This window comes from Lissotriton vulgaris, chromosome 1_1, assembly GCF_964263255.1.
Source record: "Lissotriton vulgaris chromosome 1_1, aLisVul1.2, whole genome shotgun sequence".
Taxonomy (NCBI): domain Eukaryota; kingdom Metazoa; phylum Chordata; class Amphibia; order Caudata; family Salamandridae; genus Lissotriton; species Lissotriton vulgaris.
In genome coordinates this window covers 1,882,491,656-1,882,508,655 of record NC_141685.1, presented here as the reverse complement: position 1 = coordinate 1,882,508,655, position 17,000 = coordinate 1,882,491,656, and the positions used below count along the sequence as shown (strand labels likewise).

Below are 17,000 nucleotides of genomic sequence, written 5' to 3'. Positions count from 1 at the left end.
CACCGTGTCGAAGGCAGCGGATAAATTGAACAGCACCAGAATCATGGAGCCCCCTCCTTCCAGTGCCATCCTGATGTTGTCGGACACTGAAAGGAGGGCAGATTCGGTGCTGTGGTTGGGTCTAAACCTAGAATGAGAATGGTCTAGACCCTCCACTGTCTAGATGTAATTAGACAAGTGGGTGTTCACATACCTCTCGGTCATTTTGCTAAGGTAGGCAGGAGAGAGATGGGTCGAAGGTTTGAGAGATCAGTCCATGGAAGTGCTGCGTTCTTACTAATGGCGTTCACCACCGCTTTCTTCCACTCCATAGGCACCTGTCCTTCCTTTAAGGAAAGGTTTATAACTGATTGAATCTGAGGCCCAAGCAGAGCGCTCAGGGAGGAAACCATTTTAGCAGGCAGAAAATCATCAGGGGATCCCGATTTTATGTGGCTAATGAGGAGAGGAAGGTCTAAATCACTAACTGCCGGGAAAGTCATAAGTGAATTGTCTCCACTTGTGGGCAAAATGGAGGGGGTTAAGATGTTGTTCCCTTGGCTGGAGGTCTTCGTTATTTTATCATAAATCATATTGATCTTGTCTTAAAAAAACAGAGAAATGTCATCGCATAAGGACTGAGAAAAATCACCTGGGCTTTCGCAGGCTGCCGGTTTAGTGAATGCCTGTAGAATTTTATATAGTTCCTTGGAAGAGTTGTCCGCCTCTGCAAGTTGCTGCGTGAGACTGCTCTTCCTGGCCAGCTTTGTTTTTATAATATTTAGTTTGGGCGTCTTGATATGCTTTCTTATTTTCCTCTGTTCAAGTTTTTTCCTCCATATTTTTTCTATCTTTCTGCATCCCTGCTTCTCAGTTCTTAGTGCTTCAGTGTACCATATTTCTTGCTTAGAGGAGGGGTATTGTTTGCGTAGCTTTAGAGGGGCTAGTGAATCAATTGCTTCTATAAGAGAGTTATTAAAATTAGACAGTGCGGACTCCACATTATCCAGTTCAGTTAAAATAGGCCGTTTCCACACCCTCTGCAGCTCATCCACCGTAACTTTTTGCCACTGTTGATGCCAAATTGGCGGGAGAGTGTTTTTTTGTGAAGGTTTGTTCATGCCCAGTAAAGAGAATTCCACTAAAAAGTGGTCAGACCAATTAATTTTAACAGCAGGTTGACACCGTACTTTGGGGCAGTTAGAAAAGAGTAGATCCAGGGAGTGGCCCCCTATATGTGTAGGTTCACTATTTTGTAATTCTAGGCCTAAGGTGGATAGATCAGCAAGCAGGGATATGGGTTCTGGGTGTGTGGGGATGTCTACGTGAATGATAAAATCACTGAGAAGAATAAAATCTTCCTTTGCTTTAAAATGTGGGGCTAGTAGCTCCAAAAGGGAAAGGGTAAAACCCGGGTTAGGCCCCGGAGGACGATAAACTAGCACTCCTTTCCAGAAGGTTTTAGCGGCTGAGCTAATCTTAAAAATCATTATTTCTAATAGTGAGCTGTACTTTTGTTCTAGTAAAGTGACTTTCAGGTGTTCTTTGTACAAGATAGCCAACCCACCTCCTATTTTTTCCGGGCGATCTTTTGGTAGATGTTATATTTTGATGGAGCAGTTTTTTCTCCTTTAAATAAAATACCTAAAAGCACTACAGAACCCAGAAGACTGTAGGGTATGATCAGAGAACTGTTACTTTAAAATCAAGTTGGAGGCCCCTTGCAGAACATATATTTTAAGTATCTCAAGGCAAAATGTGAAAGAGTTCAGAAGCACATGCATGATAGGAAATGTTTTTATATGGCTAATAATCCCTGCATATGTGTAGTTCGTTTTTACTCGTGTGACTTTTTAGGAACTGTTAACATACCTGTTAAACTATACATTTGATTACACCATATATCTTGATTTTCAGATTCAGTTAATCTCTTGAAAATCCAGAATATAGTACATGAATATGAACGTTTGATGGAAAAAGAAAATGGTCGCTATGGACTACTACTAGGAAAAGTGAAGAAGCTTGAAAGCGAAAAAAAAGAGCTCCAAAAGGTTATTGAAGAAACAAGAGATCTGAAATCATTACTCGAACATCAGAAAGTTGAATGGGAAAGTGACCTAAATAGTGTCAGGTATTAATATCTTTAAAAAAATCTAAATATCTATTTGAATTGCTTAAAGGAAGTTCTGTATATTTATTTAAGAGATTTTTGCACACACAGTTGCGGTCAATGTAGGCATTGCATGCAGTGTGTATCTTGATTTACTCTCTTGATATATATTTATTGACATCAAACAGGTGAACACAATGTAATATATTGCAACCTTCTTTGGTAATTAATTATTTGCAGATGGGTGAATTCAGAATCACTGCCTTATATTTTTAGCTTGTAAACTATGTGAGTTGGTGTTTGTTTCAATCATAAAATCAGACAGGAGGGGTGAAAAAGGGAAAAGGTAACAAATGTGTCTAAATGTAGATACAGGCATTTTCAAAGAAGTATAACAAATACATTGCATTTATGTATTGGCAACCACAAGCATTATATTTTTATAGCTTTTTTTACTTCATACAAAACAAGCAAGTTGTTAAACCTTAAAATGGGTTCCTCATTAGTTGTCTTTTTTCCAATTTACAGACTTTTAGTATTTGCATCTGAAAGAGACTGCTTACCGCAGAATATTCCCCAGACGTCAGATTTGATCTGGAAAATCTTGAGTTTACCTCTGCATGCCGGTAGATAGGTCTAATCTTCTCGGTGTCGTCAACGCCAGATGTGACGTGCGGTGCATATATAGGCACCACCCCAGTCCACGCCGTCTGCGCAGATGGGGAAGAGTAACCTCAGTCATTAATTTTATTTTTTATCAACATTTTTCGAGCAGTCCTGCTTCCAATGTGTCTTAGGGATGTCCTCTAAGAAACCTGTGGGTTTTAAATCCTATGGTATCTGCTACAGGCAAATTTCTGGGACAGACCCGCGACTGGTTTGCTTATGGTGCATGGATCTGGACCATGACTTCCAGGCCTGCCCTGCTGCATGCGATGAACCCCAAGGCAACCCGGACGTGTGCATTGAAGCTCTTGGTCACTTGATACCAAATTACTCCGCACCACTCCAGATCCCAGCTGTGTGGGCAGAAAGCGACGCCGGAGGAGGTCGACACCTTCCTCATGGCCATGAGGTCGCTCGCTCCTCCGTCTGGTTCCGCGGCGCCTTCGGACCAAGCAGCCCCGACTGGGTCCCCAAGCAGGCCGGGTGCTTCGGCCCCGGTGTCGTCGGGTGCTTCGGCCCTGGCACCGTCGGCGACTTCGGTCTCAACGCCGCAGGGCCCCGCTGGATCTGGTTCCGGATCCGGGTCGTCGCCGGTCGACCTTACGACCTCTCCGGCGCCGGCCCCCAGGGTGTCGCCTCCGGCGCCGTCCCAGGACGACGTTGTTTCTGGTCCCACCCTCGATTCGGGTCTGCCGTCGGAGCGGCGCCGCTCTCAACGCCGATGGGAGATTTCTATTTCTATGACCCGGCCCCATCCTTTGAACTGGATAATCAGGAGATGGGTGGCGAGGGGGATTGGGAGAGGTCCGAGGACCCTCTGGCACGTGAGTGCCAGTCCTCTCAGGACTGGACAGGTGAGCTTGGGGAAGCCAGTGGTCTGGACACTTAGCCCGACACTGTTTCCTACCGTGGCTACGGAGGAGGGGGCTGCCTATAGTGTGGTGCTGACGCCGGCTGCCAAGGCCTTGGCCTTGAGCTCCCTGTCGCGGCCGTGAGGACCAAACCTCCTCACTGAGGTCCTTAAACCGCAGGCAAGCTCGGCCGAGCCTCTGTTGCCGTTTAATGAGGCCTTGTCGGACGTTCTTCTGGGCACCTGGTCCAAGCCCTCTACAGGTCCGCCTGTAGATAGGAACATTGCCAGGCACCACCGCACGGCTCTGGGCGACCCTTGTTTCCTGTCCACCCAACCCACCCCAGAGAGCCTGGTCATCCAGGCCTCCAACTCCCAGACCGCATTCCCGACGGCTCCCCCCGATCGGGAATCCAAGAGGTACGAGCAATCCGGGAAAAAAGTATTCCCCTCCCTGAGTTTGGGGTTGCGGTCAGTCAACACCACGTGCCTCTTGGGCCGTTACACCCACTCTCTGTGGGACACGGTCGCATCCGTGCTGCCACAATGTCCGGAGGAGGTCCGGACTAAACTCACCCAAGCCTTTGCGGAGGGTCGAGATGTGGCACGGTATTCCATCCGGTGTGTGCTGGATACCACGGACTCACTGGGCAGAGCGATGGCAACGACGGTGGCGATTCGTCGCCACGCCTGGTTGAGGTCCGCCAAACTTTTCGGCTGATGGCCAAAACACCCTTATGGACATGCAGTTTGATGGCCGTCGCCTCTTTGGGGACAAGTCAGACCATGCGCTTGAGCGCTTTAAAGCTATGGCCAATTCCTTGGGCCTCTCGGCCCGCGTCAGCAAATGGCTGCCTTTCTCTCCTTTCATGGCCAAGGAAGGGGCGCCCCCACATGTCCTGCCAGCCACGGGCCGCAGACTACCATCCAGCGCGGTGGCGGACGTGGAAACTGCTGTGGCGGCGGTCGGGGACAAAGGCGAGGCCAGTCCACACATACCCCTGAAGCATCCGCCTCAAAACCCTCCTAGTCCGAGCTTTCAGGCCCATGTGACGCCAGTGGGGGGCAGGGTTCGCCATCACCACCTCCACTGGGACACTGTTACATCGGACAGGTGGGTGCTGCAAATCGTCCGAAGGAGCTACTCCCTCCACTTCGAGGCGTCCCCTCAAGCCATGCCACCGCAGTACCACTGCGTGTCGGGGGATTACTTGAAACTTCTACAAGAGGAAGTTACGGCCCTCTTGGCCAAGGGGGCCATCGAGCGCGTTCCTGGGCCAGACGTAGGGTGTGGTTGTTACTCCCACTATTTTCTGGTACCCAAGAAGGGCAAAGGGGGCCTACGCCCTATCTTGGACCTGCAGAACGTCAACGGTTTCCAGCGGAAGGAGAAGTTCAAGATGATGAAACTGGCTCAGGTTTTAGCTGCCCTGGACCCGGGAGACTGGAGGGTAGCGTTGGACTTGCAGTACGCTTATTTTCATATCCCCGTTCTACCGGCGTTAGTTGCGGTTCACGGTAGGCCACGAGCACTTTCAGTTTACCATGCTCCCCTTCAGCCTTACCAGCGCTCCACGGGTGGTCGCAGCTCATCTGCGCAGGTTAGGGGTTTCAGTCTTCCCCTACCTCGACGACTGGTTGTTGAAGACGGGCTCGCCCCAGACAGTCGTCAGCCACCTCCAGACTACGGCCGACCTCCTGCACCTTCTGGGGTTCTCCATCAATGTGCTGAAGTCACACCTGTGTCCCTCTCAGAAGCTCCTCTTCAGCGGAGCGGTTCTATACTCGGCGCAGTTTCGGGTTTATCCTCCTGAACAGCGGGTTCAGGATATTCAGGATCTGATTTCGATCTTTCAGCCGTTATCCCGAGTCTCGGTCAGGTTGACGCTGCGGCTTCAGGGGCTGATTGCCTCCTGCATCCTTCTGGTGCATCACGCCAGGTGGCGGATACGTGCTCTGCAGTGGGACCTGAAGTTTCAGTGGGCCCAGCATCAGGCCAACTTGTCCGACCATGTCTTGATCTCAGAGGGCACTGCAAGGCAGTTGCAGTGGTGCCTCACGGACCGCAATTGGGTCAGCGGCAGATCCCTCTCCCTATCCCAACTGGAGCACGTAGTTGTGACGGACGCGTCCCTCCAGGTCTGGGGGTCCACATGGGAGAGGCGGAGATCAGAGGCCTCTGGTCTCCGGCGGAGTCCCGGCTCCACATCAACCTTCTGGAGCTGCGGGCGATCCGGCTTGCACTGAAGGCATTCCTCCCGTCTGTCCGGGAGAGTGTAGAGTGTAGAGCAGGTGTTCATGGACAACACCACCGCCATGTGGTACTGCAACAAACAGGGCGGTGTGGGGTCGTGGACCCTATGCCAGGAGGCTCTGCGCCTCTGGCAGTGGCTGGAACATCAGGGCGTGACCCTGGTGGTTCACCACCTGGCAGGGTCCCTGAACGCCAGGGCGGACGAATTCAGCCGTCGGTGCATGATGGATCACGAATGGCATCTGAACTCGGACGTGGCGCAAGGCCTCTTTCAGCAGTGGGGAGAGCCTTGGTTAGATCTATTCGCCACAGAAGAGAACGCGCAATGTCATCAGTTCTGAGCGTTGGAATTTCCAAGGCGGCACTCGCTCGGAAACGCTTTTTGTCGCGAGTGGATCTGCGGTCTGTTGTACGCATTTCCGCCTATACCACTTCTGCCCAGAGTGCTGAAGAAGATCAGACGCGACCGGGCCCCTTGTGGCTCCGGACTGGGCACGAAGATACTGGTATCCCGAGCTACTCAGCATGTCTGTTGATCCCCCGAATAGTCTGCCTCTTCAGGAGGACCTTCTGTCGCAGCAGCAGGGGACGGTCCTCCACCTGAACCTGTCCATTCTCCACCTCCATGCTTGGAGATTGAGCAGCGACAGTTGAGGCCATTTCACTTGCCTCCTGAAGTTTGTAATGTGATTCTGGCAGCCAGGCATCCCTCCACAAAGTCGGTATACGCCTGCAGGTGGAACAGATTTGTGGCATGGTGCACAGCAAAGGCTGTGGACCTACTCTCGGCCCCACTTTCTGAAGTTCTCCTCTTCCTTCTTTCTCTTGCCCAACAGGGCTCTGCTCTGGTCACTATCAAGGGCTACCTTTCTTCCCGTTCCGCCTTCTTAAGGCTACCTGATCAGCCTTCTTTTTTCAGGTCCCCGATTGTAAATAGGTTCTTGAAGGGCATCACTCATATGTTCCCCCCTGTTCCTTTCGTGATGCCCCAGTGGGACTTGAACCTGGTTCTGACTTACCTGATGTGCGCTCCTTTTGAGCTGCTTCATAACTGTCCTCGTCTTTTTACACTTGAGACTGCTTTCCTGGTTGCCATCACCTCTGCCAGGAGAGTGAGTGAGTTCCAGGCTCTTTCCTCCAAGCCTCCTTTCCTTTCTGTCCATCCGGACAAGGTTGTGTTGCGGACAAGACCCTCTTTCCTGCCCAAGGTAGTCACAGCCTTCCACATCGAGCAGTCCTTGCCCACCTTCTTTGCGCCTCCGCATCCCTCTAAAGAGGAAGAGCGGCTCCACCGTCTGGACCCAAAACGTTCATTCTCTTACTATCTGGATCGCACACGCCAGTTCCGGGTGGATGCCCAACTCTTTGTTGGTTACGTGGGCGCCAAGAAGGGACGGGCGGTGCACAAACGGACCATCTCTCGGTGGGTCATGTTGTGTATCAAGGCATGCTACTCTTTGGCTAAGGAGCCTCCTGTTGGGCTGAGGGCCCATTCCACTCGGGCCACGGCGGCTACTACTGCCCTGGGCCGGGGAATCCCCTTGCAGAACATTTGTCAGGCAGCTACGTGGGCCTCGCTGCACACGTTCGCAAGACACTACTGCCTGGACAGCCAAGTCCGGAGGGATGGCTTCTTTGGCCATTCCGTCCTGCAGGACTTTCTGGTGTGATTATTGGTTCGCAGATCCACCACCGGGGTTGGTATTGCTGGGGTATCTATTCTAAGGTAAGGAATCTAATACTAACCTGTTTCTTTCAGATGAACAAGTTACTTACCTTCGGTAACGATATATCTGTAAGAAACAGTAGTAAGTATTCGATTCCTTACCGCCCCACCCATCCTCCCTGTTCTGCGAACCGATATCTAGGGTTAAGGTCATCCCCTTTCAGGGCCCTAGTTTTTATGGCACCAGTGTTAGTTTTTATCATGGCTCTGCGTTTCTGGTGCGGAAAAGCTGTGTATAAGAACTGACATCAGCGCACGAGGGCGGCGTCTAAGTACTCCGGTGACGTCATCCCGGCGCCAACGACGCCGACAGACGCGGAGTCGCAGACGACGCCTACCAACCCGTAAGGTTACTGCTACGCAAAACTTTCCGGATCCAGTCTGATGCCTGGGGAAATTCTAAGGTAAGGAATCTAATACGAACTACTGTTTCTTACAGATATATCGTTACCGAAGTAAGTAACTTGTGCACCACCATGGCATACAGAACAGAGTGCATACGACAACTGAGTGATGAACAGAGCTCCGAAATCTTGGCACAAGATCCTACACTAACACTAAAATTAGAATATTGCAACTATGGTCAAAGAAGCTGAATGTGAAGAATTGATCCGCAAACAAGAGGGAGATTTTCTGAGAAACACCAATCCTAAAACTTCCTATTTTTATACACTTCGAAAAATTCACAAAAAATGGGATTGTCCTCCCGGTCGACTCAGTCTCCGGAATCGGTTCACTTTTGGAACTACTGTGACAATTTTGTGACTTCTACCTAAAATATATTTTACAGAAAAGTAAAACATATATAAGAAACTCAAAAGATCTCCTGATGCAAATGAAAGCTTTGGAATACAATGTACAAACTCACTTGTTGATAATCCTGGATGAGCAAAGTTTATATACAAGTCTTCCACAGGATGACACACTTGAGGTGATAAGACAAATTCTAGAAATGGAACAATGGCAATACACAACACCAAGAGAATTCATCATGAAATGTGCAACACTTGACCAGACTAGAAACTAATTTCAACTAAAAGGGACCATTTTTCTCCAAAACCATGGAACTTCAATGGGAAGCACTTTTTCCCCAAGTGTAGCAGGGTTGTATGTTTTTAATCTAGAGATTAAATGCTTTCTATACTGGAGAAACCTCCCCTGTACACACATTTATTTCCATGTGGAAACAAAACATAGATGATTCCCTAATTATGAGAGAACCTCCGTTATGGACAGTTCCCTAGTCTCCGAAGGAACTGTAGCAGGGTTAACGACTTTTAAAAAAAACAGGCAGACATACTTTCAAACAAATTGAGGGCCTGAAATTACCCTGAACAAATAATACAGAAATCTACAAAAAGAGCGAGAAATCAAAACAGGGATGCACCTCTGGAGACTCCCACACATAAAAAAAAGGATCCACCACTTGTATGCGTAATTGCGTACAATGTGGCATCCAATCACATCAAAAACATTATCCAACGTAACTGGCAGATACTGAACGGAAGAATTAGACAATGGTATCTCTGTTCTCCCACAAAAGGGCAAAAAGCATATGTAAATGTAAAATGTAAATGTAAATGTACAGGAATTTATATAGCGCAAATCACCAACTGGTCTCTAAGCGCTTGCTTAGGGAACCCGTCCTGGTATTCCCCTACGAGATAACCCCGGCAGGGTATCCGCAAGGTGAAAGCCAGGCATCCCACCGCGAGGGGCCGTTGTGGAGATTAAGCAAGCTATTGCCCAGAGTCACAGAGTGTGAACCCATGTATCGAGTAGGCACCGGAGCGAGAATTGTCGAGTCCATGGACATTTTAGGACTCAAGACCCAGCCGAGCTGGGAATTGAACCCTGGTCCTGGGCTGACCTCTGCTTCCAGGTCTGCCTCCTCTAACCAGTGAGCCACACTTCTCCACATATGTGATACCCCAGTGTAAACAAGACCAAAACAATACCAAAAACCAGCACATACAATACACACAGCGCAAGGTCTCCCCCAGGACACTTTCCCTGTGCTCATTGCTGTGTATGTCACCGCTTATCAGTAACAAAAGAGGTCGACCTAGGTCTGCTCACCCCATGGCAACTCAGAAAGCACAACAACTATAACACTATACAAGTAGTCTATATGATCAGATGTCCGTGTAAACTTAAATACATTGGGATGACAACCAGAAAAGTGAGCATATTATTGGTGAACATAGGAGCAACATACACTGTGGACCCAACAACAATGGAGGAAAATTTCATAACTAATAACCACACCATCAATGACATGAGATGGAATATTTTAGAACAAGTCACAGCAGGTAACCGGAATCTAGAAAGAATCCTCTTTGAAAGAGAACGGTGAATTTACAAACTGTCCACACATCAGGGGGCTGAATGAGGATATTCCTCGGGGCACTATATTATGAAGATGCTCATCATGGGATAGATTTCTCCAATATGGGAAGCTTTTCACTTTTCATATGACAACATCAACACATATACTACCAAAAATGTAATAAATGAGTAGTAAGTAAAACAAACATATACCAATTCATCAGAACACTCTTCAATTAAAATACCTAACACCGATATGATTATTATGAATCATATTGAGTAGAAGGTGAACTTTAAGATTATGGGTAAATCACAAAGTTGTTAACAGAACAAAAGGAGGCTAACTCTGGATGGGGTACTTCAATCCCCTTGCTACATTTCACCGTAATGTGAGGGAGGCTCAACATGATGTTCAGAATAACATAACAGCCTCAGTTTCCCATAATTCTCCCCTCTGACGCTGGGTTCTTGCATCATCAGGGAGACATGCTGACTCAGCCCATCTTGGAGTCTAGCAGACACAAACTTCCCAATACTCTTTCCCTGACGCAAGGTGTTCGCATCAATTGGGAGACAAGCTGACAGCAGCAGCAGCAGAGAACAGCCATCGCAACAACGGCTACCGATTACTGTAACCAATGTGTGCAAATTGTTTAATGTGATGGCAAAATAAAGGACATTTATCCCTACATACCTTTACACAAAACGCAACTGCATTTTCTTTAAACTTAATAGATGACACTAGGGCAACCGGATCACATGGCTAACCACTACGTGATAGGGACGGTCAGGTTTAAATTAATTTGACCAGCTGGAGCTCAGTAACATTCATAGATACAGGGGCACACGAGTATTCTTTATGAAGTAAGCAATATTCCCTGTTTATCCCCTCCTTCCCCATGACTTAGAGACTGGGTCCACAATCATTTTCTAAATTTAACCCTACTGAGTTCTAAACATAAGAAAGCCTAAAAAGTTATATTTCTTTTTCAGTGTTTGACTACTGGGATCGTTTTTTTCCCCTGCCAAACCCTGTGATGTATTTTGAGCATAAGTCGGGCGCCCCCGGGACTCCGAACTCAGATCTTTACTAGACTTGAAGGAGGACCAAAGAAGAACTGCCCTGCTTCACCATGGAACCAGCCAAGAGAGAGAGGCTGCATTGAAGTGGACTGCGCCTGCTTAACCTGGCGGCTAGCAAAGGAGAGGGACTGTGCCTGGGGTGTTCTGCGTGAGGAGAAGCCATCCCCAGAGCCTAGCCAAATCCAAGGGTCTGTGAGCTTGCCTCCTGTTCACAGCACGGGGACTTTGCAGCTGTGAGGCCTGCTTGGGCAAGTTGGTAGCCCAAAGTCTTCAAACTGCCGCCAACCGCTGCCATGCAGCACCAGGTACCAGAACTTCATGCACCAAGTTGCATTAAGTTTGCTGAGCCCAGGAGTGTAGTCGAAGTGCAGCTGGTGCCCTCAGCGGATGACTTATTTGCACAGGAAAGATTGTCCTGTGATCACCATATTGATTGAATAGTAGTTCAGTGGCAACTGGGCTTCTGCGAGCAACGAGAAGATTTCGAGGAACATCAACATGTGACCAGGACTGCCTCACCCCCTTTGTTGACCGAAGAGTAACCACAGCAAGACCCACATCGACAAGACACAGCATCCTTTGAGCATCTTCGGGACCCTTCATCACTTGCATCAGGACCACTTCCCTAGGAAAGCAATGCAAAGGATAAAAGTGCCTGGAGCTGACTGAAGACTGCTTCGCATGTTGAGGTAACTCTTTCTGAGGACCTTGCTGGTCCCTCTAATTGGCTCCCCACTGGAGTTGGTTGCCAACAGTGAGTCTAAGTGACTGCATTATAAATAGCCCAAACTTTTTGGTGAAAAAGTTTCTAAGTGTCATATTCATTCAGTTTGCCAGTACTTGTTTGCAGCTAAGTGAAATGCTTTGTTTTACTATACCTTGTAACTTCTATATTTCTGTAACCCTCTGATAGATCTTTTTCTTTTTGGTGTCTAAAAATACAGTCTATTTGTGTCGTACTTCTTGTGTGTCTTGTTGAATACTTCTTCAATTGCTTTGGTGCTGTTTAAAAGCTTTACACTAGTTTTTTGTGTAAGCTGTACTGCTCAGTGCCACAGCTTCCCAGGGTTGAGCTGTAGATTTGACAAACAAAACCTAAGGGTCATAAAGCGGTTGGTAAGTGTATTACACAGTGAATTCACACAATCACAACATATACTACACCCCATAACCTTTCAAGTAGGATCTGAAGTCCCAATGGCCACAGCATCCGGGGAATCTCTCCGACCTTGTCTAGAGATTGGAAGGAACTGCAAAAGACCTGCAGTGGTGGCCAACAAACGAGTCAGCAGCAGACCCTTCTACCTTTTCCACTCAAATCTCACAGCTGTAATAAATGTGTCACTCCTGGGTTGGGGAGAGGTGTAAAGCAAAGGGCTGTGGTCCCTAGTGTAATCTCAGCTCCACACCAGCTTGTTGGAGTTGAGTGATTCATTTGGCACTGGAAGCCTTCCTCCCTTCTATGTACAACACCAACTCCATGTGGTACTGCAACAAAAAGGGCTGGGTGGGGGACCATGTGCCAGGAAGCTCTGCGCCTCTGGACATGGATGGAACGCTTGGACATTTTGTTGACCTTGCCACACCTAGCAGGGAGGACAAACTCGGCAATCGAGGCCTCACAGATCACAAATATTGTCTACATCCGAAGGTGGTGCCAGCTCTCTTCGAAGCCTGAGGAGAACCTTGGTTAGATCTATTCGCCACCACTGAGACTGCACAATGTTGGCACGTGTGCGTTTTGGAGTTTCCATGGTGGCTCTTGTTCAGCGATATTTAGCATCTCAAGTGGGACCTGCCTGGCCTAAGTCATTTTTTGGCTCCGAAATTGGCATGGAGGGTATGGTATCCCGAAGTCCTGAGCATGAGCGTCGGTCTTTTGATCAGGCTGCTCATTCTGGAGGATCTCCTGTCGCAGCAACATTGTAGGGGTCTGCAACCCGAATCTACACACACTCCGCCTTTATGCGAGTGTGAGAGGTGGCAGTTGAGAGTCCTCGATCTTACTCCTGAAGTCTGTGAGGTCATCTTGGCTGCCAGGCATCCCTCCACAAAGACTGTACATCTCTAACAATGGGAGAAGTTTGTGGCTTGGTGCACTTAGTCTTGCAAAGCCTTTCTTTGGGCACAGTTAAATGGGTATATTTCAGCCATCTCTGCTTTTTTGAGGTTTCCGTATCAGCTCCCACTAATCAAGGCACGTGTTGTGACACGTTTTATGAAAGGTCTACAACATCTCTTTCCCCCAAACCTTACATTGTGACCCAATGGGACCTTAATTTGGTTTTAACTTTCGTAGTGTGTCCACCGTTTGAACCCTTGCATATTTGCCTTCTAAAACTGCTCACAGTCAAGACAGTCTTCTTTCTGTTAATGCTCCATACTCCTCCTTCTTCCAAGACTAACTGTTTTTCTGTCCCTGTGCCTCCTTTTTCTCCGAGCTGATGACACCTTTCCACTTTGGCAAAAGCATCACTCTGCCTATGTTTTTAGCTCTGCCTCAACCCATCAATGAGAAAGAGAGACTTTACCGCTTGGACCCGAAAAGAGAGTTGTCGTTCTACATTGATTACATTGAAGAACACTGGGTGGATGATCATCTCTTGGGTTCACTGGAACGACGATGGAGAGAGCAGTGCAGAAATGGGCCATCTCCATATGGATTGTACTCCGCATTAATAATTGTTATGCGTTGGCCAATAAGCAACCCCCTGAGGATTTGTTAGCTTATTACACCGGATCCAAAGCTGTGACCACTGTGTTAGCTTGCGGAGTCCTTGTCCTGGATGTGAAGATGAAAGCTACAGCAGGTTAGTGCTCGGGACTTACGATTACTTTTCCAGCGCGGGGACACACCAGTTGGTGTAACCAGGCGCTTTACAAACTTACTTATTCTTATTATTATTATTATATCTTTTAGGCTGCTACGTGGGTATCTGGGTATATGTTCACCAAACACTACTGCCTTGACAGTTTGGTACATTGTGACAGGCACTTTTTCCGTTTGGTCCTCTAGGACTTTTTGGTCTGAACTATTTGGCAGATCCACCTACTGAGAGGTATTTCTTTGGTATCTATTTTAAAGTGAGCATTCTGCGGCTAGAAGTCTCTATCAGATGAACAAGTTATTTAGCTTTGGTAACGCTTTATCACGTAGAGACTGTCTACCTGCAGATTCCTTACCTACCCTCCCAACCTCCCTGTTTCTGCAAACCTGTCTTTCAAAAAGATCATGTAAGACTCTTAGTCGGCACACTGTTGAATCAGTCCTATGACATGACTGTGCTTCTGGCGCAGAATAAGTCACATGAAGAAACTGATGTCTGCTCGCTGGGTGACCCCTTTATAGATACCATTCACATTACAACCGGCGCAGCTGATGCGGATCTGATCGGCCCACCTACCAACTGAGAGAGGTACTGTATAGGATTTTCTGGGTCCAATCTTTTTCGATTTCAAAAGTTTTAATTAAAATTTAAATACAAGGCAAACGCTTGGCGTACATCCTGATTAAAGACTTTTCAATGTCCATAGGCAAGAAAGAGGTTTCAGGGGGTTACATTTGACTGTGTATAGGACATGAGTTATGCAAAGAAAACAAAATACCACCTCGTGGCTGCACAACCGTATGATGGGAACGTATTAACTAAAGTAAAAAGAAGAAATTGGGGATGAGAGGAAAGTAATGGATGAGACAGAAAGAGGAAGGTGATTGCCTAGCTAGTTTTGCAAAAGTGCTTGCAAGACAACCGGTTATTGCAGGTATGGTAAAGATTTAATTCATTCAGGGGCTTCATGAGGAAGTGTGCGTGGGTCAAGTGGGAGGTACCTATCCACTTTATGGAGGGGTTTATTATCTCTAGCTATCTATCTAAACTGTCCCACAAGGCTTTATTAGCTGAGAACCATCGGTATTGGGTAGATAGGATGGAGTGTGCTCCCCTACTGTATCTCAGGCATTTCCACCTAGTGTTAGAGGCATTGCCCAACGATTTCCTGGAGGATAGAATGGTTTTGTAGGCGAGGGTGAAAAGTAGGTTCGCTAAGAGTAGATCATCCCTGTGTGTAGTGGGAGTTGTAGACACTGTAAACTGGGAATGAAACATTTCTTGGGAGCTTGGTTTGGAGGATTTCATGTATGGTATTGTGCACTTTAGTCTGGAAGCTGGTAAGCAGGGGGATTCGTAGAGCAAATGTCGGAAATCGGCCTGAGGCATGTTACAGCTCCAGTAGTTGACTTTGTCTGAGAAACCCAATGTAAAAAGTTTGTGTGGAATGTAGTAAGTTCTGTGAACAACGTGTAGTTTAGTCTGATCCAAGTTCGGGGTGCGACCGTTCCTTCTGCCATTTCTGTTGACTTGGGCTACAGAATGAGGAGGAAGTGGGTCTGAGTTTGGTGTAAATCATGGAGGCCACATGTCCACTTTTCTGGAAAGCTGATGAGAGGAGTAGGAATGAGGCCGGTTTGAAAGGAAATCCCCTGTGTTTGGATAGGGCTACCTTTAATTTTAGGAAGTGATAGAAATAAGCAGAATGTATATTGTGTTTTTTTAGAGATATCGTGGAATGAAAGGGGATGCGATCTAGAACCAAGCTCGCCCATCATAGAAATTCCCTTCTCAATCCACAAGTTCAAAATGGATAGGTTGGAAAGAAGTTTAATGTTTTTGTTAAACCAAATTGAGGTGAACAGAGAGCAGCTGATTTAGACAGCCGAGAGATGATTATCTAGATAAAGTAGATACCGCCTTGTATGGTTTAAAACCAAGTTAGCAAGGATAGGATGATCTTTATATATGGTTGAGAGGCAAGGCAAAGGAAGGCTGTTAGTTAAGAGCCATTCTAGAGTGAGCCAAGGAGGAGTGAAGCCAGAGTTGTTGTTTAACCACTTTGCCCTTTGGGCTGCCAGGAAGGCTAAGTGAATTTGCTTCAAGTTAGCTAGGTTGGCTCCACCTAAATGTTTGGAAGTGTGGAGTTTCTTTTGGGATAAATATGGCTTCTTAGAATTCCAAAGAAATTTGCTAAAAAGTCGGTCTACGTTGTTAAAAAAGTCATCGGAACATAGGATGGGGACAAAGACATTAAGTACTTAACGGTCGGGGTAAGAACCATTTTTTATATATTCCAGCTTGCCCCACCAGGTTAGAAATTCTGGTGACTAGCAGCCTGATTCATGTAGGTAAATTGCACTCGCAAAGGGCCAGATTCTCAGAATCTGGCCCTTAGCGAGTGCGATTTTTGCATTTGGTATTCATGATACCAAATGCAAAAATCGCTATGTAAGAATTCGCATATTTGCGTGGAATGGCATTTAAGGAATCTCTAATAGAGATTCCTCAAATGCTATTCATGACACACAACAAAATTGCGATTTTGGACTTTTGGGGCCGCTATTTACCGACAGGTCAGACCTGTCGGTAAATAGCAAAAACTCAGAAAAATGCTTTTAAAAGCATCCGTCAAAGTTGCATGTAGCACACACACATGTCCTTTGGACATGTGTGTGCGCAACACCTGTCCAAAAGTGCATTTTAGGGGTGCTACAGGGCGTCCTTTGGACACCCCTGGCACCCTTAAAATCGCTATCTCAGTTGCGAGTAGCAAATTGCTACTCGCAAATCCCCATACATTCCAATGGGCCTCTTGGCCCATAGGAATGATTGGGGAGTATTTGCGAGTAGCAAATTGCTACTCGCAAATAAAGAACATGTAGGAATCGCTATTTAAGTAGCAATTCCTACATGAATGCCGTTTTGCGTGTCCTCAATAGCGATTCGCTATGATTCGCTATTAGGGACACGCAAAACGGCATGTACATGAATCAGGCTGCAGGTTTCTCAAATGGATTGCATTTTATGTAGTACTAAGGACTCATTGTGTTGAATGGATTCAACAAGGTTGTCATTGAATTCGAGACCAAGGTACTTGCGAAATATAGGTTGCCAGGCAATTCCTGAGGTGCTTAGAACTTCTTTAGGGCAGTGAATGTTTAGTGGGAGTATTT

General features: G+C 47.1%; 1 protein-coding gene across 1 annotated transcript in view; it reads left to right on the top strand.

The window, feature by feature from the left end:
- ANKRD26 (ankyrin repeat domain 26) overlaps positions 1-17,000 on the top strand; it is a 969,942-nt gene that overhangs the window by 552,903 nt on the left and 400,039 nt on the right. Inside the window, exon 25 of the mRNA XM_086919420.1 lies at positions 1,897-2,110. Coding sequence (XP_086775546.1) covers positions 1,897-2,110 — 214 coding nt within the window. The remainder of the gene's footprint in view (positions 1-1,896; positions 2,111-17,000) is intronic.